At 44.1% G+C, this 26,743-nt stretch overlaps 1 protein-coding gene across 1 annotated transcript in view; it reads left to right on the plus strand.

The window, feature by feature from the left end:
- The first annotated feature begins 1,104 nt into the window (after window positions 1-1,104).
- The window catches only part of ttn.1 (titin, tandem duplicate 1), a 188,819-nt gene continuing 163,180 nt past the window's right edge, over window positions 1,105-26,743 (plus strand). Inside the window, 35 exon segments of the mRNA XM_046054416.1 lie at window positions 1,105-1,197; window positions 1,723-1,926; window positions 3,455-3,742; window positions 3,847-3,932; window positions 5,009-5,229; window positions 5,430-5,658; window positions 8,198-8,422; window positions 9,021-9,134; window positions 10,272-10,514; window positions 11,174-11,233; window positions 11,325-11,583; window positions 11,799-11,862; window positions 12,063-12,272; window positions 12,528-12,670; window positions 12,801-12,943; window positions 13,179-13,406; window positions 13,546-13,772; window positions 13,860-14,092; window positions 14,169-14,333; window positions 14,450-14,618; window positions 15,454-17,150; window positions 17,243-17,521; window positions 18,066-18,332; window positions 18,574-18,846; window positions 18,936-19,199; window positions 19,820-20,080; window positions 20,181-20,441; window positions 20,830-21,093; window positions 21,209-21,469; window positions 22,174-22,434; window positions 22,994-23,254; window positions 25,128-25,269; window positions 25,368-25,536; window positions 25,683-25,914; window positions 26,230-26,514. Of these exon segments, the coding sequence (XP_045910372.1) occupies window positions 1,107-1,197; window positions 1,723-1,926; window positions 3,455-3,742; window positions 3,847-3,932; window positions 5,009-5,229; window positions 5,430-5,658; window positions 8,198-8,422; window positions 9,021-9,134; window positions 10,272-10,514; window positions 11,174-11,233; window positions 11,325-11,583; window positions 11,799-11,862; window positions 12,063-12,272; window positions 12,528-12,670; window positions 12,801-12,943; window positions 13,179-13,406; window positions 13,546-13,772; window positions 13,860-14,092; window positions 14,169-14,333; window positions 14,450-14,618; window positions 15,454-17,150; window positions 17,243-17,521; window positions 18,066-18,332; window positions 18,574-18,846; window positions 18,936-19,199; window positions 19,820-20,080; window positions 20,181-20,441; window positions 20,830-21,093; window positions 21,209-21,469; window positions 22,174-22,434; window positions 22,994-23,254; window positions 25,128-25,269; window positions 25,368-25,536; window positions 25,683-25,914; window positions 26,230-26,514 (8,779 nt within the window). The 5' untranslated portion in view covers window positions 1,105-1,106.

Raw genomic sequence — 26,743 nt, forward strand, 5'->3', positions numbered from 1 at the left:
ACTCTGTTTGGCTTCACCTGCTGCAGACTTGTTGCTCTTTTCTTCTTCTTCTTCTTCCTCTGATGACTCTAACACCCGGCTGACCTCCAGCTGCTGCTGTCTGTCATCTGCCCTCCAACAAGCCCCGCCCCCTGACATTTATAGCTCCGGCCTGGTTTCTGAAACTCAAACCTCTGCTGAGAGAAGCTGCAGGACACACTCAGCACATTTTCATCCAACTGCTTTTAAATGTGTACGTCAGTAAAAACCTGACGAATAAGAAGAGATGACATAGGTTGATGGAAGCAGCTGGACATCTTCTGCTTCTTGTGTTTGTTGCAGCACTAACATGAACTGTACAGTGAGAAACACTGTTCACTCACCACATGATTGTAAAAGTTTGTGACCTTGACGTATGAACTTCAGCTGAAGTGTGTTTGCTTGGTTAGATACGTTTCTTTATCAGAGCTATCAGAAAGATTCTCATCTGAGTGATGATGTTATGAACCTCGGCTCTAAAAATGTCCATATGAGCTTTTTCTTTTGGTTGACACACCCTTCGGAGGGGTGAAATGATTAATCAGTGCTTTGAAAAGTGACTCACATGAGCGACTCTGATACGTGTCCTCCAGAGTTACGGTCTGGTTGTGTTTAGACAACTAAACCTACTTGGTTAGAGTTAAAATGGTGGTCACGGTCGGTCTCCTGTGTCAGAGTCTTTGTTGACCCTTCATACACCTCGGTAAGAGATTCCACGTTTGCGTTGTCATAATCGATTTGACCCCGAGAGGTCGTGTGTCAGGAAAAAGTATGAATGAATAAGTGATGCTGCCGTTTCTTTACTGCCGAATGTTGAAGTTTCAGAGCACCGGAACAGTTTTTAGTCTCAGGGAAGCTCACTTTGTAGAGGGACCTTATTCTCATGGTTATGACTTCTTCTGAGTTGCAGTGTTTCTGACGCTGAGATATACTGATACTGGAGCCACTCAGATTAAACCAGACTTTCCAAACCCATGTAGAGCTGGACTCCCTTCAATTCAGTAAAAGGTCTTTATGCTGCTGCTTGGTGTTTCAGAGCTGCGACCCACTAACATTTATTTCTGTTTGTCTGCAGGGTGCCGACCACCATGACAACACAAGCACCGACGTTCACACAGCCGCTGCAGAGCGTCGTGGCACTAGAGGGTAGTGCCGCGACGTTCGAGGCTCAAGTTAGTGGTAAGAAACAAACCTGCTGTTCCCCTTTAGAAGAGTCTGATCATCTGTTTTTCCACATTTCTGATTTTCAAGAGGGATATTTGACTTTAAACAGGTGACAACCGTTCAGCCAGTGAGAGTCCTTCACTGGTTCATTGACCAGAAAACCTGTCACAGTCAACTGTCAATGGTGCTTTCATAGACTTTCTGACATCTGAGATTTTGAAGTCGACATAACTTTAATTAAGATGAAGGCGATAAAAAGTCAAAACTAAACTGACATGGACTGAGAAGTTAGGTGAATAATGATCGTCATGAAAGAAACAAACCTTGAGCTCATGTTCTGATCTGAAATTTATTGAATTTTTCAACAACTTTAATCTTTGTTTTTCTTTCTACATGTTTGGCTCACATTTTCTGATATGTTAAATAAAACATCAGATATGTCATAATAATAATTTTTAACTTTTTTCAAAGTGTTCTGGAGGCCTCGTGTTCTTCCGGTTCTCTGACATCAGACCTGTCGGGTTCTTCTCTCCTCTGCAGGTTCTCCAGTTCCTGAGGTGAGCTGGTTCCGTGATGGCCAGGTTCTTTCCACCGCCGCTTTGCCCGGCGTTCAGATCTCGTTCAGCGAAGGCCGCGCTGTTCTGAGGATCCCCGCTGTGACCGCCGCACACAGCGGGAGATTTTCTGTCAGAGCCACCAACGGCGCTGGACAAGCCACGAGCACCGCCGAACTCCTGGTTACAGGTGAGAGCTCAGGTAGACTTTAATACAGAACTCCTGGTTAAAGGTTTTATATCCGGTCGAGGCAGATGGCCGCCCACCCTGAGCCATGGTTCTGCTCGAGGTTTCTGCCTCTTAAAAGGAAGTTTTTCCTTGCCTCTGTCGCCTAGTGCTTGCTCTTGGTGGGAACTGTTGGGCTTCTGTAAATATCATCACAGAGTACGGTCTAGACCTGCTCTTTTATGAAAAGTGCTGTGAGATAACTGTTGTTGTGATTTGGCGCTATATAAATAAAACTGAATTGAATTGAATATTCACTTTAAACTTTAAACCCAGATTTCTGGTATGTGTTTGGAGATTTGACAATAGAGACCCAAGAATGTCTACATCTCAAGTGAAACTTTCGGGGCCAATAACAACAACCACTTTCTCTCTCTCATAAGGCTGGAGAATGTTTTTTGCCATCCAGGTTTTGCCATCCTCAAGACAATTTAGAAAAGACTGAAAATCGTGTATTTGTTCAGTTTTTTGGGGAAATAGAGCTGCATGTCATCAGCATAGAAATTATATGGGATATATTTGGATTTTCCACAAACAGTCCAGTGAAACCATATACGTATTATGACAGTAAATTAGGGCCTAAGATGGAATCTTGGGGTACACCACAAGAGAACAGAGCAGCAACAGAAAGGTCCAACAAAATTAAAACATGATGGTTTTATGAGTCAAACTACAGGATTAAGTTAAAGTTGGAGAGAAAGATAGATTTAGAAAGTATTCCAATGAATTGATCACCCCCCTTCAGGACTCCCCACAAACCCACTCCTCCATAACACATGTTCATGTGCAAGTAGGCCTTGTTAGAGGTGAGAACTAGCATGCTAATGTTTCCATTTAGCTGTCCAATGCACGGTCACAGCAAGAAGGGGTCCCTGGGTTCAAACCCCAGTCGTCCCTGGTGTTTCTGTGTGGAGTTCACATGTGTTTGTGGGTTTCCTCTGGGTACTCCGGTTTCCCCCACCATCAAAAAACATCATCCACTCAGTGCCATTGTCAGCGGCACTGGTTTAGACCTTGGTTGGTCCTCTGAAGCTGTACAGCAGCTGCCCACTGCTCCCAATACTTGGGATGCAGAGATTGAATTTGAGAATAGTGTATCTTACCTAAGTATTGTCTTAAAGAGCTGCTATCCTGACTGTTAGTCTAGTTGTTATCATTTATTGCAACTTAAAGATCAACCAATCATAAGCAAGGCAAAGTGGGTAATTGCCCGGTATCCACAGAACTTGAGGCGCAATTATGAAAAGTGTACGGGTGCCAGTCATTCGTTCATTTAAAAAAAAATTTTAATTTTCATCAGAAATAATGAGACCACATGTTGAAATCAGGTATCAATGTACGGTTTTAATATGATTTAAAATATTTTTTATTTCAGTTAATGTAGTTCTTTCAACATTCATAAAAAGTAGTATTACTCGTCAGTACTGTTTTATATCTTAGACTAGACACCGTTGAGCTTCAGTTTAAAACTGTCAATAATATTCCGCTCCAGCGGAGACAGCGCCACCCAGCTTCCTTCAGAGACTGCAGAGCTCCACGGTGAGACAGGGCAGCCAGGTGAGGCTGGACGTCCGAGTCACAGGAATCCCAACACCTGTGGTGAAGTTCTACAGAGAGGGAGCCGAGATCCAGAGCTCGGCGGACTTCAGGATCCTCCAGGAGGGAGACCTGTACAGTCTGCTGATCGCTGAGGCCTTCCCAGAGGATTCTGGGACGTATTCTGTGACCGCCACCAACAGCAGCGGACGGGCCACGTCCACCGCTGAGCTGCTGGTTCAGGGTGAGGATCTTTAAACTGTCCACCATTTTAAAAAGTGCTGTATGAAATTAATTCATATTTAAAATAACGGTCTGATGTTTACTGAACTAAACGTGTGTGTTCAGGTGAAGAAGCCGTTCCAGCAAAGAAAACAAAGACAGTGATTTCAACCTCTCAGATTTCACAGACCCGTCAGACCAGAGTGGAAAAGGTATGAAAAACTCACTGTAAATATTAATCTGATTTAATTTAATCTCATCCTGTCTCTTTCTTATGTTCCTTTGTGATTTTTTGCAATTTGATCACATTTCAATATCTCTTCATTTCTTTCATCTCATTCTACTAAATCTCATCTCTTTTTGTTTAATATTTAAACAAAACTAATTTGATGTCATCTCATTTCATTCATTTTATACAACATAATATAGCATTTTAATATTTCCTTTCCCTCTTTATATATTTTGTGTTGTGTAATGTCATTTAATTTTTTCTTTTTCTGTTTAATCTAATTTTATATCACGATATCTCACTTAATATAATCTCATCACATGTCACTTAATCTCTAATCTCATCATATTTCATTTAATATCTTATTTAAGTTAATTATCTCATCAAATATCATTCTACCTTTAATTTGTTCTCATCATATTTCATTTCAGTTTTAATTTAATTACATCTCATTTAATCTCTAATCTAATTTAAAGAGCAGGAAGAAAGAGAACAAAGAGTTCCACATGTAGATGTAAAATAATAATAATGGTGGTGGTAATAATATTAATCAAAATTTCGCCTTTGTAACTTCACACATGTCATTTTATCTAAAGGTCACTAACTGGATTGTTTAATCAAATTTTTCATCTTTCTTGTGTCATCTCAAATCTAATCTTTTTTCTTATTTAATCTATCCTAATAAAATCTCCTATTTTAACGTCATCTCATCTCATTTCTTTCCTAATGTAATCTATTCTAAAATTTTTATCTCATTTAATGGAATTTCATTCAAATTAATCCCATCATATTTCATTTTACCTCATGGCATCTCCTGTCTGTCAAATCCAATTTAATTAAATCATGCCATTTAATCTCATCTAATTTAATCTCATATCATCTAACCTTATGTAACATAATTAATTTAATCTCAATTCATTTTGTTTAATCTCACCTCATTTGATTTCATTTTAATCTCATGTATACCATTTTATATTTTTAAAATTTTCTCTAACTCACTTTCATGTCTGTTATTTCTTTGCCTCACCTATCTGCTCTCTCCCTGTCAACCGTCCTCAGAGGATGGAGGCCAGTTTCCAAGCCACCGCCATGATGGAGATGCAGGTGGAGGGCACCGAGATGACTCAGCAGCTGGCTCACAAGACTCCGCCTAGAGTTCCTCCGAAACCTGTGTCCAAGTCCCCTACTCAGCCCTCACTGGTCGCCAAGGTGACCGCGGGACGCCAACAGTCACCGTCACCTGTCAGACACGTGAAGGCGCCCACGCCTACACCTGTTAGGTGGGTGGAGCCTTTATCTTTTAATTCCAGATTTCAGAATTTACAGTAGAAGTTGTAGTGGATGTATTTGTGCTGAAGGTTGGAGAGAGGTGTAGTAAAGAGGCAAAAAGTGATTTTAGATCAGTGAGCGGGGTGGGGGTGTTATCGGAGGTTGGCCCTCTACAGGCCTGTAACGTGACCTCCCCCCATCCCGTCTCCAGGCCTGCCTCTCCCACTTCAAGACTATCAGTCTCCCCCATCAGGCCGGTCAAGTCCCCCATCACGGCACGCAAGCAGATGGCCGCTGGCGCCGACGTCCTGCCGCCCTGGAAGCAGGGAGACTATGTGGCAGAGGCCAGCTACACCAGCATGACCAGTATGACCAGCAGTACCGTCACCCAGCTGGGCCAGGAGCAGCGTTGGGAGCAGCAGGTCACCGGGGTCAAAGAGGTGAGGGAGGGCCTGCTTGGTGTGGGGGGGTCCATACCTCTATCTGATGGTCAACGAGTCCAGGGAGCAGTTTGAGTAAGCTCGTTGTTGCCCCAAACATTTCCAAACTTTAGGATTTAGGGTGAAGCTGTATCTGTAACTTAGCGGCCATCAAATCCAGCATCCGCAATCCAGCTTCCCAGAGTCACAATATGAAACACGTATTTTTAGATTCAGTGAGTTAGACCGGCCGAGGATATCTTCATAGAAAGATTAGTTACAGTAGCTGCAGAACCTGAGAATCATCACGTTTTTCAAGTTTTCTTCAGTATCACACTAATCTAGCGATAGCCGTCTGTACATCCATGCTAACTGTTAACAGGAGCCGCTAACAGACACTTCTGCTACTTTTAACAGAGACCTTTGTCTAAATCTCAACAGTTCTTTTTGACATTATTAAGACTCAGACTGTCCCATCAACACTGTTATATTCCTGGAACACTGACACTCCTATCCATCCATATGATATTCAGTTTGTCTTCAAAACCTGCAGACATAAAAACATGTGTAGTATTACTCACATGCCAATTGAAGGTTTGTCTGAGTAGCCTGAGTAACTCTGCTAAAAGCCTGTAAGTAAAAAGAGTTCAAAGGGTTAAGCTGCTGTTCCTCCAATCACCACTAGATGCCCAGTCCAGGAATGATGGGAAAATCCCCTACTTCGTTTCATTAATGGCATATTTAAAAAAAAAGATGTTTTGTTTTAAGAAAGAGTGAAAAAATAAAATAGTCCTTTAAACCGTCCACCGCTTTGTTCACCAAATTGCTCCAGAGTGTGAATGTTGCACTTTTATTTTCCTGCATGCAAATATGTGAACGACAAAACATTATGACATCTTTTTATTCCATTTCTACATGTTTTAATGTCTTTTCTTAATAACTCTGTGAGGGCCTCAGAAAAAACTTGAAATGTCTCACTGTTTGAAATACAACTAACAAACATTCAGAGGCAGCATGATGATGAAGATGGTTATCTTTCTATGTATGTCGACCCAGATGTGGGTGGGGGGAGGTGACAGGCTGCCCCCTGTTTGTTTGGAGCATGTGGGCAGGAATTACACACCGTACCTTTAATTAATCTCTTTAATGAAATATTTGCACATCAGGTTCAAAAGTAGAGTTAAGTTTGGGTTGAAAGACAACGAATCTTGAGTTCACCCTGAAAACTCCATCCTGCAATCCACCAGTTCAGTCTTTTCCATTTCTTCCATCCTTCGCATTTCAATATGAATGTTTTTCATTCTTGGTTTGTGCCACCTTTTCCACCTCTTCACTTTTTGGCACTTTGACAGCAGCATGATTGTCTTTTGATTTGGTTATTAGCCTCAAACTGCTGAAATGGAGTCGGAATCATCTGGATTGACAGATGACACAAGTTTTACCCAGAATGCAGAGAGATGTGGCGAAGCTGCGAGCCCCGAGGAAACGACATATGACCAAAACGTCTATCATTCCGATATTACGAACCGGGACACCGTGGCCTCGCTGGAAGAAGAGCAAGAGTCCGGCAAAGATTTTGAAAGTCTTGTAGTGACACAAACGGACAACGAAGGCAATGAAGACACTTCGGAGGAGATGTATTTCAGTCCGTCACACAGCTGTAAAGATCTCGACTCTGTCTTTAACCACAAAGACTCGTCACTAGTTTCAAACCAAGAGCACGTCGAACTCGATCCAACTGAAGGAATGTTCAGATTTTGTGATGTCTTGACTGACGAAGACCAAGCTGTCCAAGATGTCCGCCAGCAGCCGGAGGAGCAGGTACCTCTCCGTCTTTCAAGAGCGCTCCATCATGTCTTTTTGAGCACTTTCACCACCTCTTTTTTGAGTTTTCTTGCCACGTGGTTGTTTTTGCTTCACTTTCAGCACTTTTGTTCTTCTGTTCATGTTGCTTTCACCTGATTTCAGTGTTGTATTTCTTGCATCTCAAACAGATGAGTGTGTTGTCTGATGTGGTACATTTACATGCACGCTAGTATCCTATCCAAGAAGTCAGAAGTTTCCATCCAGGTTTCAATGACCAGGAAAGTGTGTTTACTCATATGAACTAGATTCTCTAAAAAACTTGACTGGAACAGTGATACTAGTGTACATTCACACATTCATTGGTGTATTTTACAGAGACAGGATGGTGTGTGTTTTTGTGTTACATCATTTTAGTCATCCATGTCCGTGTATGACATAAATTGTGCTGTTGACACATCCAGTCAGCTGTAAATCTGGAGTCAGGACTTGGCTAGCATAGGTTAGCATAAAGACTGTTAGCGGGGGAAAACTGTTAGCCTCGCTCTGCCCAAAGTTCAAATCTACACCTGCTACCAATAAAACAAGGCTATTTCCAAAATGTGGAACTACGTCTTTAATCCGAACAGTCCCTAGCCTGAGCGGAAATGAAATTAATGTGAGGGAACTAATTCCTAAAATGTCCACCTGCCTGTCTCTGTACCACTGTCCTGCCATGGATGTCCTGAGATCTATGTGCTGCTGGTTGTGTCTCCAGGCTGAGGGAGGGAAAAGAGCCGGGGCGGTGGCCACAGTGATGGCCGCCGTTGACCTCGCTCGGGTCCGTCAGCCTGTGCATGTCGAGGGCGGTCGAGGTGAAGAGGAGAAAGCAGAGGCTGTAGAGGCAGAGTTAAGGCAGCAGGCCGCCGCTGTGGCTGCCGATCAACAGTATCAAGCCGGCTGGACAACTACACGAGTGCAGGCTGGCCAAATGCTCACCACTGCTCAGGAGTTTACACCTGAACCCACCCTGCCGCTGCCTCAGGTTAGCTAGGCCTCCAGACCAAAGACACAACTAAATGATCAACTCAGTCGGTTCAAAGGCTGTTTTGTTACATAAAACAATCTTTTCGACTGCACTGGCAAACAGTTTTTCAGGTTTCACAAAACAAGTGAGATTTAAGATTTCAGTCACATCAATCTCAACAGTACCATTATCGCTTATGCTAATCAATTCAAATCGTTCTTGGTGCTTATATGGCCCAATCTTCATAAATTGTTAGAAAAAGAGTATGCACAAGTTTTATATTGTTAATTTGGTGTTACAACTATGGAAAAGGTTGGTCTTGATGATTACAGATTCATGTAAAATTACTGTAAAATAAAATTTCTTGAAAGTGAGCAAAATTATTTGCCAGTGTTTTGAAATAATTACTCTGACAAGATAAATCTAAAAGGATGAATCTCTTGATAACCATGCCATTATTTGCAGTACTTACAGGACTAAAGTATTATTCAAAGCGCTTACAGTACTGTATTGTCCAGCTCTTAAAATCTTCTTGAGGTTGTAACACTCCTGTGAACTCTTTTGGTTACTCCAGATTCAGAGAGCGACAGAAATCTCCTCCCACGTGGACACTGGTCTCGCCCCGTCCCCAGTTCCACATTTCACAGTTTCTAAAGTTTCTGTCCCAAAACACGAGTCTAGCTCTGAGGTAAGAGAGGCAACATCAGGCAAGCAGTAGGAAATAACCTGTGTAGAAAGAGTGGAACTTAACGTACCAAAACATGTGAAGTGAAATGAAATGCTGAAATAATACTGTAACACTGTACTTTTGTCAATAATCCAATCTATAACTGACCCTTCGCTAAGACCGCCCCCTTATTTACTGTTGAAAAGACTCCTTTACCTGACGGATTTAATCACCTCTAGCTAGCTAAACAGTTGATGTTACCTCCTGAGTTGGTTGAAACTCCATCTCCAGATACATTTGTATTTGACCAATTTTAAGCAAAACCCCGTAAAAGGGGTCTTCAATACGTACTCGATGGCTGTGTACATGATGTTGTGCTAACAGACTGAGGCTGAAGCTCACGGGTCCCAGTTGAAAAGTTAGCATTCTCACATGTAGAAGAATGTGAACAACATTTTTCCTGTATTGCAGTGTGGAGTTAGTTTGCCTCAGTATTACAGTTTAATAACTAAAAATGAATCCAAAAACAAGTTTGGTAAACTTGGGTGGGGTTGCTGTATTGTAAAATCCAGTAAAGACCAGTACAAAGTGGCTAACTCTGATAGCATCCAGGACTGACTCCCTGTGGATGCTATCAGATGCTAACTCTTGGCCTTGGCAGTAAAACTAGGTTACTACTGTACTTGGTAAGCTAGTTAGCTGGACAGAGTAGCTTGTTACCAGAGCATCTCTCTTACTACAGCTCCATGTACACCACATGGAGGAATGCAAACATTGTCACTTGCTGAAACTAGTTATTGTTCCTAAGCTATGATTAGACAGAGGGGTTTAGCGAACGGCCATTTGGTTATTACTGCTTGCCTGAAATGCAAACTTGTTGTGAATCGTATGTGAATCGTAGTGTAGAAGTGATAAAATAATGTCTATAAAATAACAACATGAATGTTTTCTTCACCCTCTTAATCAACAAACATACTTCAGAGCCCCCTTATTAATCCGGCTTTATTTAAAACACTCTTTATTTTACCCTGTTGTAGATTTAATAAAACTAATGTTCCGTAGATCCTCCCTGTGTCTTAGTTGAACATAAACTTCTATAACAAACCAACACACTGTACTGACGATGGTGTGGCTGTTCCTCCTCTTTGGCTCGGTCAGGTTTCCATCGCCGGCTCGGCGATCGCCACTCTGCAGAAAGAGTTGTCCTCCTCTACCGCTAGAAAGATCATCAAGCCTGTCAAGTCCCCCAGTCCGTCTCGTAGAGCGGGGGAGGCCAGAGGGACCCCGGAGCCCATCCCTCCCCCGTTCAAAGGCCTCACTGAGAAACATGGCACTGATTTACAGACGGGGGTGGTGTACTCAGGGGGCATGGAGAGAATATATGAGGACTGGGGAGCCCAGGTTTGTAATCCAATTTAGTGGGCTGGATCTGAACAGGACAAGAAAACCGATGAGTAATTGAAGGTTTGATTAGTTTCTGTATTCCAAACCACTCTTTGGTCCGGAGGAAGATATCTCAACATGGTCCCTGAAGATGATTCCTAATATTTTAATGACCTCTCTGATCTTTATTCTGGTGCCACCAGCTGGCAAAAATATCTAATTTTTCTTTTTTTTAAGGCAAGAAATATCAAATCTAATGAGAAGATTTTCCTACTCCCCCTTTTGATTTTAATGTCTGTTTTTGATTATAGCACTACCCTAAACTTTACATTTTCAACCCCACAGTTTAAATAAGAACTATGTCACATGTAAATGTTGTTCATAGACCCTAAGTTAAGGTTTTAGAAGTCCGGTTTTCTTGATTTCTGTGAAAGTCCAGGATTTAATTCACCTCTAATAAAAACTTTAACATGCTCGTTGACGCTATTGACAACCTCATTCTCACCTCTTCAGCTCGTCCAGCCTCCCCTCCATCTTTCTGTGCTTTGTCATCTTTTCTTTATCTTTTGGTTTTGAACAGCAAGTTCAAAGTCTTGTCCTGCGCGTTTGCTATGTTTTGTCGATGTCGTGGAGTTTAGAAATTGTTGTGTTCTGACAAATCTGTGACTATCTGACAGGTGGCGGAGGGAGCAGCCGTACCTTCTGCAGGTGCCGTAGTCCCGCCCACGCTGATGTCTGTAAGTGCATTAGTTCTCCTCAAAAATATGCATACGAAGTATATCCATGCCTGTTTGGAAAGCGAGATTTTGAGTGTTGTTTTCTCTGCAGGGCTTGAAGAACACAAATGTGACAGAGGGCGAGTCGGTGACCCTGGAGTGCCAGATCAGCGGTCACCCTAAGCCTGTTATCATGTGGTTCAGAGAGGACTACAAGATTGAGAGCTCCATTGATTTCCAGATTAGCTATGAGAACGGATTCGCCCAGCTGGTGATCCGCGAAGCATTCGCTGAAGACAGTGGACGCTTCACCTGCACCGCCACAAACGAGGCGGGAACTGTCAGCACCTCATGCTACCTGCTCGTCCAGGGTCAGTACAAACAATAAAACAAGAGAAAGATCATCAATGAACAACGTTTGCATCATAGCCCTCAAACAGGACATTGTCAGTGTCCTTCTACATACGCAATTACTTTCAGACCCTTAGGGTTCGACTGTGGGGCCTCTTCTGTTTTCGATTTTATCCTTAGCTAAACATGCACATGGTGCTTCCTGCTTGAGACTAACTCTGTCTTTCTCCTTCAGTGTCTGAGGAAATCGAGAGCAGAGAGGAGAGCGCTGTCGTCACCGAACAAACTGTTGAGAAACTGTGAGTTGATCAAAGCTCCTTGTTTGCAAGTTAAAGCGATATTGTGCAAGTTGATGAACAGTCTATCTGGTCAAATCTAACTCAGGAATGTATTCATTATTTTATTATTTAAATTATATTATTTTTAAATTGTTGAGATGTAAAGATAGGTAGCGCTGCAGCTTGGTCCTAGTTATCCTAAAAGAGATTTGTATTTCCAGAGTAACCGAAGAAGCCAAAGAGGAGATCATGTCTCAGGTGAGCGTGGCCGAGCCAGATACTCCTGCCGCTGCTCCCTTTTTCATCAAGAAGCCAACCGTCCAGAAGCTGGTGGAAGGAGGAAGTGTTGTGTTTGAATGCCAGTTCGGAGGAAGCCCCAGGCCACACATCATCTGGAAGAAGAACGGCGTACCGCTCACTACCGGATACAGGTATGATATATACAGCTTGATTTTATCTGAGTTCAATTGTAAAATTACCATGAAATAACCATATAGCATTTTAATGAGGCCATTGGCTTTTTTCTTACGCTGCCCTTAGGACAAATATTTACAAGACTGCAAAAATGAATATGATGTGAATGCTGTTTGTTCAGATTGTGTCCGTAATGAACACTGCAGCCTCTAGGGGGCATGAGTCATCATTGAATCACCTTTATCATGCTCTTTCCCACCACCTTCCGTCAGATACAAAGTTGCCTACAAGAAGGAAACTGGAGAATGCAAGTTGGAGATCTCCATGACCTTTGCTGATGATGCCGGAGAATACTGTGTCTTTGCAAAGAACCAGCTTGGAGAGGTCTCAGCCTCCGCCAGCCTGCTGGAGGAAGGTACGTACACATCTGCATCAATAAAACCCAACTCCCTAATGATGTAAGAGGAAAGAAAAGAGTCTGTGTTCAGACTGTAAAATCAGATGCCTGAGCTCATGTAACATTTGGTGCTTTGTGTTGCTCACAGAGGAATATGAAGCCTACATGAAGAAACAAGAAGCAACCTTTAAGACTGAAGTGACAACCATGGTGCAGGAGCCTCAAGTGGGAGACACTGCCCCTGTCATTACAACAATGGAGCAGATGACCACCACCATTATCTCTGGACAGGTAGGAGCATTATTAGCCGCTGTCTTGTAGTGGTTCTGGATGATGTTAGTATGTCATTGGAAGCTGGCCAGTTGGGGCAAACTTCAAGACCTATACAGGAATAGGAGCAATGGTCAATACAACAAACCATTAAACAATGAAGATATTTAATTTTGGGCTTGCTTGGCAACTTAGGCTTTGCCAATATTTTGATAATCAACAGTGACTGGATTGTAACATCTCATCTTATCTACAGGAATTCCATCTGTCCATCACTGAGCAGAGGTTCATCCAGGAGCTCGAACTCCGCATTATGACGATTACCTACAAAGAGATAGTGACAGAGGATGGAGAGTTGATGGTGACCGCCGCCCCCACCGAGGCCGTGCAGCCCAGCTTTGACACCCCTGTCAAAAACTACAGAATCAGGGAAGGAATGGGCGTCATTTTCCACTGCAAGATGGGAGGAATGCCACTTCCCAAGGTACTGCAATTTTAAGAATCAGGTTTCTGTTACATAAATTGTCTAAAACTAAAAGCTCATGTTAAAATTGTAAAATTGATTTGGGAATTTCACATTTGTATCCCAAGTGGTCTTACAATGACATTTTGTCTTTCATCAGATTGCTTGGTACAAAGATGGCCAGCGCATTAGGCCCGGTGACCGTTACCAGATGGAGGTTCTTCAGGATGGACGAGCCAGCCTTCGTCTGCCTGTGGTCCTGCCAGAGGACGAGGGCGTGTACACCGCCTTCGCCGCCAACATGAAAGGAAATGCGGTCAGCTCTGGGAAGCTCTACGTGGAGCCGTCCGGAGCTGGAGTGTCTCAGTCAGCAGTACAAAGGATGAGGTATGGTCTCATTCAAACGACTGAAAAACACTTCTAAGGTGCAGAATTGTGGACACCTGGGTATTGACCATTCTGCTTCTTCCTCAGGTCCACATCTCCTCGTTCTCTGAGCCGCTCTCCTGGCCGTTCTCCCAGCCGCTCACCTGGACGCTCTCCTGCTCGCCGGCTTGATGAGACAGACGAGGCTCAGCTGGAAAGACTCTACAAGCCTGTGTTTGTCATGAAGCCTTCCTCATGTAAATGCTCTGAGGGGCAAACTGCCAGGTTCGACCTGAAAGTCGTTGGTAGGCCGATGCCCGACACATACTGGTTCCACAACGGTGAGTAAAAAATCTTAAGGTGTGAAGAAGATTTGTTGGACTCACAATAATCCTAATCCGTATGTTGCCTCCTTAGGACAACAAGTGGTTAGCGACTACACCCACAAAATAGTGGTTAAAGAGGATGGGACTCAGTCCCTGATTATTGTCCCGGCCATGCCGCAGGACTCTGGAGAGTGGACAGTCATTGCTCAGAACAGAGCTGGACGCTCATCCATCTCCGTCACTCTCACTGTTGATGGTAAGACAGCAGCTCATCTTCATCATTCTGTGAACACTGAGCTTCATTGAAGAGGGTATTAATGAACATTTAATAAGTATTATGAACATCTATGATTTATTTTCTTTCTTTTTCAGCCAAAGAAACCTTGGTGCGTCCCCAGTTCACTGAGAAGCTAAAGAACATCAGTGTAAAGCAGGGCACTCTGGTTGAACTGGCTGTCAAAGCCATTGGAAACCCCCTGCCTGACATCGTCTGGCTGAAAAACAGTGACATTATCTCCCCGCACAAACACCCACACATCAGGTAGGTTTCATAAAAGCTGTATAATCAGTATTTATTAACTGTCCTAAACTGAGTTGACCGTAAGCCCAGAGCACTGTTGGAGATATTCCATTCCAAGTCCAATAAATGTTCATATCTTTGTAACGATGGCCAAACAAGTGAGCTAGCTGCCACTACACAATCACAAAAAAATGCAGTAGGAGTGGCACCCAAAGTTTTTACAAAGGTTTACCATCCTTATCTAAAAATATTATGATTCATCCAATATTTTGAGCTTTGATTTTATATTTAATGAATTAATAAATTAATTATATAAAATGAATTGTTTATTTTTATGACCGAAAAAACGACTAGTCAGGGTGGAGGAGGTGGAGCAGGTTGCCCGATAATTGAAAGACTGGCGGTTCAATCCCCAGCTCCTTCAAGGCTGCAGGTTGAAGTGTTCTTGGGCAAGATTCTGAACCCCGAATTGCCCCCGATGGCTTCTCCATCAGTGTGTGAATGTTAGTATCTGTTTGCGCTTAGGCTTAGTGTATGAATGGGTGAATGCGATGTAGTGATAAAGCGCTTTCAGCGGTCGGAAGACTACAAAGGCGCTATACAAATACAGAGCATTTACCTAAAACTAACGTATTAGCAATCAGCTTTATTTAGGGTCTGTTTACACTTTCAGCACAGGACAATGGGAGCATTCCACTAAAGTATTTACTGGCGTTTTGATCATTTGAATAAGATAATAAGAATAAGGACTATTTGTCGGACTGGTTCCAAATAATTTGTCAAAGCAACTGTAATTTTCTATGTAGTAAAAACCCAAATGATAAAGATATTCTAACATGACAAATCCATGTTCCAGGGTTGAAGGAACCAGAGGAGAGGCCAAATTCCAGATTCCCTCAGCCGCAGGCACAGACAGCGCCTGGTACACTGCTACAGCCATCAACAAGGCTGGCAGAGACACCACTCGCTGCAGAGTCAATGTAGAGGTGGACTATGTTGAACCTGAACCAGAGAGGAAGCTCATTATTCCCAAAGGAACCTACAAGGCCAAGGAGATCGCCCCTCCAGAGTTGGAGCCCCTTCATATGCGATATGGTCAAGAGCAGTGGGAGGAGGGCGACCTTTACGACAAAGAGAAGCAGCAGAAACCACAGTTCAAGAAGAAGTTGACCTCTGTCCGCATGAAGCGCTTTGGTCCGGCTCATTTCGAGTGCAGACTGACCCCCATCGGTGACCCCACGATGGTAGCGGAATGGCTGCATGACGGCAAACCCCTGGAAGCTGCAAACAGGTTGCGCATGGTCAATGAATTTGGCTACTGCAGTCTTGACTATGACGTTGCTTACGCTAGAGACAGCGGCGTCATCACCTGCAGAGCTACTAACAAGTTTGGAGTCGACCAGACCTCGGCCACCCTGGTCGTCAAGGATGAGAAGGGCCTTGTTGAGGAAACACAGCTTCCTGAAGGCAGGAAGGGAGCGCACCGGATCGATGAGATGGAACGGCAGGCTCATGAAGGAGGACCGTATGGAGTCACTGCTGAAGAGGAAGCTGAGAAAATGAAACCTGAAATTGTTCTGCTTCCTGAACCAGCCAGAGTGCTGGAAGGCGACATTGCCCGATTCCGCTGCAGAGTGACTGGTTATCCAGCACCCAAGGTTAACTGGTACCTCAACGGACAACTTATCCGCAAGAGTAAGAGATACAGACTTCGTTATGATGGTATTTACTACTTGGAGATTGTCGACATCAAGTCCTATGACGCAGGAGAGGTCAAAGTGGTGGCCGACAACAACCTGGGCTCAGCTGAACACACTGTGAAGCTGGAGATTCAGCAGAAAGAGGACTTCAGAACTCATCTGCGCCGTGCCCCAGAGGCTAAGGCAGCTGAACCTTCACCCGAAGTTGGAAAAACACCATTCGAGGTGATGAAGGTTGAGAAACCCACAGATGACTCTCAGTTGAAAGAGGTGGTCAAGCTTAAGAAGGCCCAGAGAATTGTTCATGAGAAAGCCACAGAGGAGTCAGAGGAGCTGAGGGGCAAGTTCAAGCGCAGGACAGAGGAAGGCTATTACGAGTCCATCACCGCGGTGGACCTCAAGTCACGTAAGAGGGATGATTCCTATGAGGATCTGCTGAAGAAAACAAAGGAGGAGCTGCTTCACCGGGCAAAGGAAAAGGAGGAGGCTGAGAAGAAGAAAGAGGCGGAGCGACGCAAGGTCACAGCTAAACCTCTAAAACCAGAAAGGGTCAAACTGTCAGCCAGCATGGAAGCTCCTAAGATTCTGGAGCGTATTACCAGCCAGACAGTCGCGCAGGGCGACGAAGTCAAATTCAGAGTCAGAGTTGTTGGCAGACCAGAACCAGTGTGCCAGTGGTTCAAGAACGGTGTTCAGCTGGAGAAGTCTGACCGTGTTTACTGGTTCTGGCCTGAGGATCACGTGTGTGAACTGGTGATCAAAAATGTCAGGGCGGAGGACTCTGCTAGTGTCATGGTGAAAGCTTCGAACACTGCTGGAGAGACTTCAAGCCATGCTTTCCTGTTGGTGCAAGGTAACGCAACTCAGAACGTTCTGCAGTTTACATGTAATTCTACATTTTGAATGGTGTAGTTTCTAACAAAGGTGTTGTTTTCATTTTTTCAGCAAAGCAAGTCATCACCTTCACACAGAAGCTGGAGGACGTTGACGCAAAGGAGAAGGACACCATGGCTACCTTTGAGTGTGAAACCAATGAGCCTTTTGTCAAGGTCAAATGGCTGAAGAATAACGAGGAGATCTTCTCCGGAGACAAATACAGGATGCACTCTGACAGAAAGGTTCACTTCCTGTCTGTGCTGATGATTGACATGAGGGATGATGCAGAATTCACCTGTGTGGTTGTAGACGAAGACATCAGTACAACTGCAAAACTCAATGTTGAAGGTTGGTCGGCTAATTTCTTCAGAAATGATGGCCAAATAGGTGCAGATCACTTTCACATTCAGTCACATAAAAGCTTTAAAACATACTCAATCTCAGCCACGGTTGAAACAGTTACACATTCTGCCTCTAGTCATGTTGGAAATCCTGTCAAATCTGGTTGTGTTGTTGTGTCGGAACAACCTTTGAATGAAGACACCATTTAGGAACCCGATCTAAATACAGTCTGTAAATATGGCACATTAGCTCAAATCTAGAAACACCACACACCATGCTTTAATCTACAGAGGGCATTTGAGCATCATGTTTTTTGTCACAGCAAGCCCACATGTTATGAAAAGACACAGCATTAATACAAAATTACAGGATGCAGATAAAATGTCTTTTTAATTGATAAATCTTGATCTTGATCTGCTCCCTGAGGTCTTTGCTTTCTGGTATCAAAAGACGTCAAAAGGGTTTCCGTCACTTCAGTGTCCAAGTTAATCACTGATGTTTCCCTAAAGCTGTGGTTATTAAAGTACCATCTGTGTTATGTGATAAACAGGAGCCCCGCTGGAGATCCTGAAGCAGCTGGAGAGCACAGAAGTGCCTGAGACGTACTCTGGAGAGTTTGAGTGTGTCGTGTCTCGTGAGGATGCTGAAGGCAGCTGGTTCTTTGGAGAAAAGCTGCTCTCTAACACCAGTAAATACGGAATCTCCTCCCGCCGTGGAAGACACACCCTGTCTGTCAAAGACGTGAAGAAGGAGGATCAAGGAAAATACTCCTTCAAAGTGGGCGAGTTTAAGACAAGTGCCTCCCTGAAGATGAAATGTGAGTTACTGAAGTAACTGTAAGTTTTGTTCTTTTCAGTAAATATGGATCATTAGCTTGGTTAAAGTCTGTCAATCCATCCAGAAATGTCTTCAAAAGAAAGACATTTTGACAACTTCTGGTTAGATTCCTGTAAAACTTGGTCTCAGTTTGTTCCATCTACCAATTTCATATATCAGGCTGTAAAGAAAACTGCAGCATCTAGAAAGCACTACATAACATGTTTGCCTTGATGCTTCAGTGCGTCCGGTGACCCTGATGCAGCCTCTGACTGACCTGACCGTCTGCGAGGGTGACATCGCTCAGCTGGAGGTCAGGTTCTCCCAGGAGAACGTTGAAGGAACCTGGATGAAGAGCGGGCAGCCGGTCACGGCCTCAAACCGTGTGCACATTGTTATTGACAAACAGATCCACAAACTTCTGATTGAGGACACCGACAAAGATGACTTTGGAGTGTACTCGTTTGTGGTTCCCGCTCAGGAGATCTCGACCTCTGCAAAGCTGGTCATTCAGAGTAAGACACTTCAGAAGCATGTCGTTTTTTAGAAGGATTTAGTTCCAAAATAAAATGTTACAGACTAAATATTTCATCTTGGGTTGCAGCAATTGGCATCTTGATCCCACTGAAGGACACAAGTGCCGTTGAAGGCACCAAGGCGGTCCTGGAGACCAAGATCTCCGCTCAGGATGTCAGCTCAGTCAAATGGTACCACAACAACAATCTGCTGATCCCCAGTGACCGAATCCAGATGGTGGCGAAGGGGTCAAAGCAGCGACTGGTCTTCAACAGGACCTACGCCTCCGATGAAGGACAGTACAAACTGGTGGTCGGCCGAGTCGACACCAGCTGCAAATTTTCTGTTCAGAGTAAGTTTCACGAGGAAAGACTGAGTGAGGTTTAAGCATGTTTTGACTTACAAAGACCATTACCCAGTCTTCAGCAAGACTTTAGTACTTAGTTTTGTATCATTTGTACACAGATGTTCAGTACATGGGTGATATTTTTCTAGGGAAATTCTGTTAAAACACACCAGTACGAAGTGAGCAACACAAAAACTCATCTTTGTCCTGACTTAAAGCTTCAAAACAGATTTTCTGTCACATTCAAAACACATCGAAGCAAAATCTCCCACAGTGAGAGAGATCTGTTTAAGGAAAAGGTAAATAAAAAGGCCTTTAGAATCCTAACTGGAAAAATAGGAAGAGTTCAATGCAGCTTTAGATTCACTCACCGCTTCGTCCAACATGGACAGTTGGTCTGCAGGAGCTGCTGCTGGCTGTGGAAAAGGCAAAAGGTCATGAATCACCCAGACAGTTCCATCTGCTGGATACTTTAATAATGACATTTTCAATGAAAGAGAGGGTCAGTGTGAAATGATCAAAGCAAAACTGATACTTTTTGATTGTTAACATTTTATTGTTCAGAATATGAAAGATGACTAGTCGCTCATTGGTTAACCGGTCTGACTCTCGCCACATCTCAACAGCTGTCCAGATTGTGAAGCCCATAAAGGACCAGGAGTGCTCCGAGTCTGAGAACGTCACATTTGAAGCCGAGGTTTCTCACCCGGGCATCGACGCCTTCTGGACCTTCAAGAGGCAGCCGCTCAAAGCCGGCTTCAAGTACAAGATGGAGTCCAAGAACAAGCGCCACACCCTGACTGTCATGAACGCAATGAAGGACGAAGAGGGCGAGTACATGTTCGCCGCCGGTGAGAAGATGTGCAGAGCTTCACTCACCGTATCGGGTAAGACTATTCAGCAATCTCAGAGATGGTTTTTATCCCAAGTTAACACACGGGAGTCCTGACAGGACTAAGTATTAAATGACTGGTCTCCTGTCACCAGGTGGCGCTATCAAGAAGCCCCTGCGTGATTTGGTGGTGGCTGACTCCCAGACCGCCGTGCTAGAGTGCGAAGTCGCCAACCCCTCCGCCGAGGGCAAGTGGCTGAAAGACGGCCAGCCTGTCGACTTCAACGAGAACACGCTGAGCGAGGTGAAGGGCGCCGTCAGACGCCTCGTCATCATCATCACCAGAGCCACAGACGTCGGAGAGTACACCTATCAGGTCGCCACCTCCAAGACCTCAGCCACCCTGAAAGTCGAGGGTAGGTCCAGGTTTGGTGAAGGAAATTTACACATGCAGAAAAAAGCCTGTTCAAATGGTTTATGTAGGAGCTGTGGAAGAACAGATATTTGAGCTATTAATATAAACTTTCATGTCATTTATGATATGTTCAATATTTTGAGGAGGGCTACCGGTTAGCTCAGCTCGTCACAAGCCAAGATATTAAACACACCTTGGATACACAGAGGTTCTGTAGGTAGGTTAGGTAATAGTTATTCAAAATGATTAAATGTAAATTGAGATTTACTTTTAAAATTTACCATTAAAATTTGCTGGCAAATATCTGTCCATAGAAAGAATTACTTGCAACCCCCAGGTTGAACACAAATGACTCAGCCCTAGATTAACGAAAACATTTGTCTCCTCAGCTGTAAAGGTCAAGAAGACCCTGAAGAACCTGAATGTGGTCGAGACTCAGGATGCAGTATTCAACCTAGAGCTGACCCACGAGGATGTGAGGGGGGCGCAGTGGATCAAGAACGGCATCGAGATCCTGCCCAGCGAGAAATTTGAGATCACTATTGAAGGCACAGTCCACACCCTGAAGATCAAGAACTGCACCACACAGGACGAGTCTGTTTACTCTTTCAAACTGGGAAAACTTTCCGCAAATGCCAGGCTGAATGTTGAAAGTAAGCAACTACTGATTTCTTTTCAAGAATTGATTCCTAAAAATCCAAAAGTATTCAGATGTACAGTTCCAATGGAAACAGTTCCAAGTGTAATTGTGAAATATTTTTCCCACAGCCATCAAGATCCTGAAGAAGCCAAAGGACGTGACATCACTTTTGGGTGCAGCTGCCGTATTCGAGCTGGGCATCTCCGAGGACAACATCCCTGTGAAATGGATGTTCAAAAATGTGGAGCTGAAGCAAAACGAGCACTTCAGGATGCTGTCTGAGAAGAAGACCCACAAACTGATAGTCCAGGACGTGGACAACAGCAAAGAGGGAGAGTACACGGCTGTGGTGGGCCACCTCAAGTGCAGCGCTCGCCTCACCGTCGAGTGTAAGTGTTAGCGTAGCACGGCACACTAGCACTCTTTGAAAATGAAAAGTGAATGACAATGACCAACAAGGGTTAAATTAAACTGTGTGTTGAGCTGAGAGAATAAACTGCCAGTAAGTTCAACGTTCAGATTCGGGGGATGCCAACACTACGGCGTGTTACTACGATGTACAATTAGGCGGCATTTCGCACAAATTCCATTAAAATCTCTAGGTCATGGGCAACAAATCAGAATTATCCTTGTTTTCACCTCTTTCGCCTCTGACCAGTCTCTACTTTCCAAAGCCAGCCGTTTAAGAGAAATCAATGCAAGCTTCCAACGAACATTCAGAAATTTGCGGGGGAGGGTTTTTCTGTAGGGCGCTACACGGTGATGAGAGGCAGGTCCATGACGTCCGTTTTAAAACATGATCACCCAGCAGCAAAGTGACAGGAACACTGTTGAGGTCTTGTATGATATTTAGGAGTTACTTTTATCAGCCTAATATTTAATGTTAGCATCAAGTTGGACTGGACTGATCCATATGACACTACTCGTACTCCTAAAAGGGGGACTTCGTGGGAACTCTTTTCATTTCACTTTCACTGACAGCATAGATTTACTGACCCTTCTTATTTGTGAACAGGCCACCCTGAAAGAGCCACTTGTTTTGATTTAAATAAAATATGTTGAAACTTAAATCTCCTCCTCGTTTTCCCCTCAGCCCTGCGAGTCACCAAACCCTTAAAGAGCGTGAAGGTCCCAGAGACCCAGGTGGCCACGTTCGAGTGTGAAGTTTCTCACTTCAACGTGCCGTCCACCTGGCTGAAGGACGGCGTGGAGATCGAGATGAGCGAGAAGTTCAGGATCGTGGTTCAGGGGAAACTCCACCAGCTGAAGATCATGAACACCAGCAAGGACGACTCTGCAGAGTACACCTTCATCTGCGGGAACGACAGAGTCTCTGCGACGCTCACCGTCAGCCGTAAGTTCTTCTCCTTAGCTGCGGTCACTGAGGGCAACATGGGCTTTTTACATATTAACACGGCGACCAGGAAATCTTTGATTTGCAACTTCTTGATTAAATGAACCTGTAGCTGATTTGATTGGATCTTATTTAGCTTATTGGCTAATCTGCCCTGAGTCCACATAGACACATAACCTACGTTCATTGGCAGATACTGCATTTACCTCCATCTATACACACATCTATCTACATGTGTTCACATATCATACCAATGCTCTACAAGCTACTGATGGTACGGTATAATAGTGTGCTGACAACTATCCATCGTCCGTACTTGAGTTATTGTGATGGATTCTATTATTTCACACTTCTTAAAATGAAAGTCTGTCCTCCCATTTTCCGTTTTTCTTTTTTGGTAATGTAATAATGAAAACTGGTAATATATTACATCATATTAATATATGCATTCAGTTAGCCTGAATCTGGGGGGGAAACCCTAGAATATAATATTTTGCACATGAGAATATTATCTGAAAGTGTGAGCTGTGAACTTACCCTGAGTTTCCTTGTTTTCCAGCCATCCTCATCACAACGATGCTGCAGAACCTGAACGCTCAGGAGAAAGACACGGTCACGTTTGAGGTGAACGTCAACTACGAGGGAATCGCGTACAAATGGCTAAAAAACGGCGTGGAGATCCGGTCCACGGACAGATGCCAGGCTCGCTGCAAACAGCTCACTCACACTCTGAGCATCAGGAACGTTCACTTTGGAGACAGCGCGGAGTACAGCTTTATGGCCGGCTCTGCTGTAACTACAGCTAAACTCTATGTTGAAGGTGAGACTTTAACAGTTCTTTTTCCTTGTAGCTGTAGTTTGGTCTCCCGATAAAAACATCTGGCTCTGTAGCTGCCAGATGTTCCACTTCCTTCACCAGCTAGTCTTGAACTGTGTGTGTCTGCTGTCGGATGCTAGGCAGGCAGCGTACGGTGCATTTATCAGCGCAAATAAACCCAACATGAACTGAATACTACAACTACTACAATTACCACAATTGCTACAACAACCACTTAAAGAACCTATAGAACCTGCTATGTTGCCACTAGAACCCTGGCAATGAACACAAAAACAACCAAAAAGAAGAAAAGAGCTCCTCAGTGACTAGTGGAACCTGCAGGACCCCTAGAATCTTTACAATGACCACTAGAACCCCTCACTGAACACAAGAGCCACCGAAAGACCCCTAGTTTCCGAAATGACAAGTATAACTTCCCAATGACCACTAGAACCTAATCAATCGACACAACAACTACCGGACAGATACCTATAGTATCATCATCAATGTCTGGCACAATCTTCTCAGTGACTAATATAGGGATGCTCCGAATGTTCGGCTATTGAAATTAATCTGCCGAAATGAGCAAATAAAACACTTTCGTGTGCGGGTTAATAAGTCAAAGGACCGAATAAATTTGATCAAACAATTGCGCTGACATGTCAGCAGTGTGGAAGCATTTTAAAGAGTCTGCTGAAATGTCTCCCAGCACATTCACTCCATCTGTGGCTGACTTCTTAAATTTGGAGTGCACACATATTCAAGCCTTTACGGTAAGTGAAGCGGCCCAGAGCGAGCTGACAGGCAGGTTAGAGACTTTATCCTGTCAGTTTGTCTCTTTAGTATGAGAGTCGTACCTGAAGAGAGGCTGTGAAGACCAGAACCACAGACAACATTATTTATCATCAGTTGGGTCCATTAAAAGTAAATGGACACATGTGACACAGGGGCCCCGGACCCCCCCACCATAGTCTGTCCACCTCCTGTGGGAAACACTGAGGAAAAACCTGTTTTTTAAACCTGCCCTGCCCAGCAGCCTGGTATAGAGTATGATGAGCTGGATACCATATTGTGCCAGACAGATTTTACTTTAACAAGAGACTATTAAAATACTCCTTCGTCTGTTTTATTATTTATTTAATTATGTATTGATTTGTGACATGGGGATGGGGGGGGCACAGACATCACACAAACAGACAGCACAGAGAAACAAGAGAACGGGGATGGGGGTGCGGACAACAGGAAATAGCAGAGGGAAACACCAATTGCAGAAAGCAACGAAACCTGCAAGAGAACCGGGAGGGGGGCTTGGGGCGGAGAAAAAACAACAACAAACACAAACAAACAAACAAACAAAAACAAAGACAACCAGCCGAACAGCAGCAATAAACAGCTGACAGGAAGACAACTAAGAGAGAAGTGAAAACAAGAATCAACAGTCAAGCACAATAAATAAGCGACACAGCACAGCCACGAGAGCTGGAATAGTAAGAATTAATTTAAGTAACTGAAAGAAAAGCATCAAGAATAATTCTACCAAAAGCGCATTTTGACTATTTAATTTATGCAACGGGAAAGAAAAATAGGCAAAAAATGTTGTTCGGAAAAGTTTTTCATTATAAACAACAATTTTCTTTTGGTGCATCCCCAGACTAATACAATCTCCTTAAGGGCCCCTAGAACCTCCACAGTGACAACTAGAGCCATATGGTCACTGAAAGCTCCCCGATGAGGCTAAAACTCTGTAGTTGAGTCTGGTGTGTGTGATTTTAGCACCATGATCGAGCCCTTTTAGAGGCATTTGAATGTTAAGACCAAACACAGAGAGACATGCAGGTTTAAGTTCATCCGTTTCCGTTTGTTTCTTCTGCCGCAGCCCGTGTGGTTGAATTCACCAAACATCTGAAGGACCTCAAGATCACAGAGAAGAAAAGAGCCACTTTTGAATGTGAAGTTTCTGAACCGAACATCCAGGTGATGTGGATGAAGGACGGTCAGGAGCTGGAGATGTCCGACAGGTGCAGTTTGCTTTACTAATCATGCCAACATCACGCAGAACAAATAAATGAAGATAATCTAGATAAAGTTTCACCGTTACCCTCTGTGTTTCCTGCAGATATAAAATGTCTTCAGATAAATTCGTGCACCATCTGGTTTTGCCGTCAGTCCGCCAGTCTGACGCCGGAGAATACACCGCTGTGGCCGGGTCAAGCATGTCCAAGGGCCACCTGGAAGTCGGGGGTCGGGACGTCAAAATTTCAGAGCCCGCTAGCAGGGACGTCACTGTGAGTTCATATTGTTATTTATTTTATATAGATGAAGAAATCACGCTGTTAATCGTTTCTCAGTCGGTAGCTGCAGGTCCAGCAGCTCAGCAGGAGCAGAATCTCAGTTCCCAGTCGTCACCTCTACCATTCGTCTGTTTTGGCAGGTTGTTGAGAAACACAGAGCGACCTTCGAGTTCGAGGTGAACGAGGACGACGTGGAGGGTCGCTGGCTGCGGAACGGGGTGGAGATCCAGATCTCGGTGGAGGAGAGGTTCAGCTACGTCACCATCAGGAAGCTGCACCGCCTCACCATCTCCGAGACCTACAGGAGCGACGCCGGGGAGTACACCTTCATCGCCGGCAAGAACAGGAGCACCATGAACCTTCATGTCAGACGTAAGAGAACAAACCACCTGACATCAGTCTGCTTCCACATCTCCAGATCCAACACATTATTAATGGAGTCACACTAGAACTGAACACCAGTCAAACATGGCAGAAAGAGCAACACCTTTAATTTACTTTGTTACTATTTTAAGTTTCCAAAAAATGTTCCTTCAAAGAAACGTGTTTGGACTTCGTAATAACTATTTGGAAAATGTGAGGAAAGACCAAAGTTTTTCTTCTGTTAACAAAGCGACTGATGCTGACAAGTTTTTTTAACATTCTGGTGTCTGGAAAAAACTTAACTGTTGTGTGTTCTGTCTTCAGTGCCTGAGCCTCCTCAGATCGTCCACCACATGCAGCCCCAGAAAGCCATGTCTGGAAGATCAGCTCGCTTCTCGGTGCAGGTGAGCGGCATCCCTCAGCCTCAGGTGCTGTGGTACAAAGACTCCCAGGCCCTGACCACCACCTACAAGTGCAAGTTCCTCCATGACGGAGACGAGCACTCGCTGCTGCTGCTCGAAGTCTTCCCCGAAGACGCCACCGTCTACAGCTGCGAGGCCAAGAACGACTACGGAGAGGCGACAAGCTCCGCCCAGCTCACAGTGGAAGGTACGATTTAGAAATGTGTCACTGAAGAAGTTGGAAACTGCTTTTTCCTTCTAAACTTTCATTAAGATTGTTTAAATTGGATACGCTGTAAGTGCAGAATATAGAGTCAGAGTTGCCTTATGAGTGGGCGAGGAGAACAAAGACACACCGAAACCAAAACGCCAAACCAAATTCAGTGTGACATTGGACCTGCACGTGTTCATAGCATGGTCACAAACATGGTGTTCTG

This window comes from Micropterus dolomieu, linkage group LG07, assembly GCF_021292245.1.
Source record: "Micropterus dolomieu isolate WLL.071019.BEF.003 ecotype Adirondacks linkage group LG07, ASM2129224v1, whole genome shotgun sequence".
Lineage (NCBI taxonomy): Eukaryota > Metazoa > Chordata > Actinopteri > Centrarchiformes > Centrarchidae > Micropterus > Micropterus dolomieu.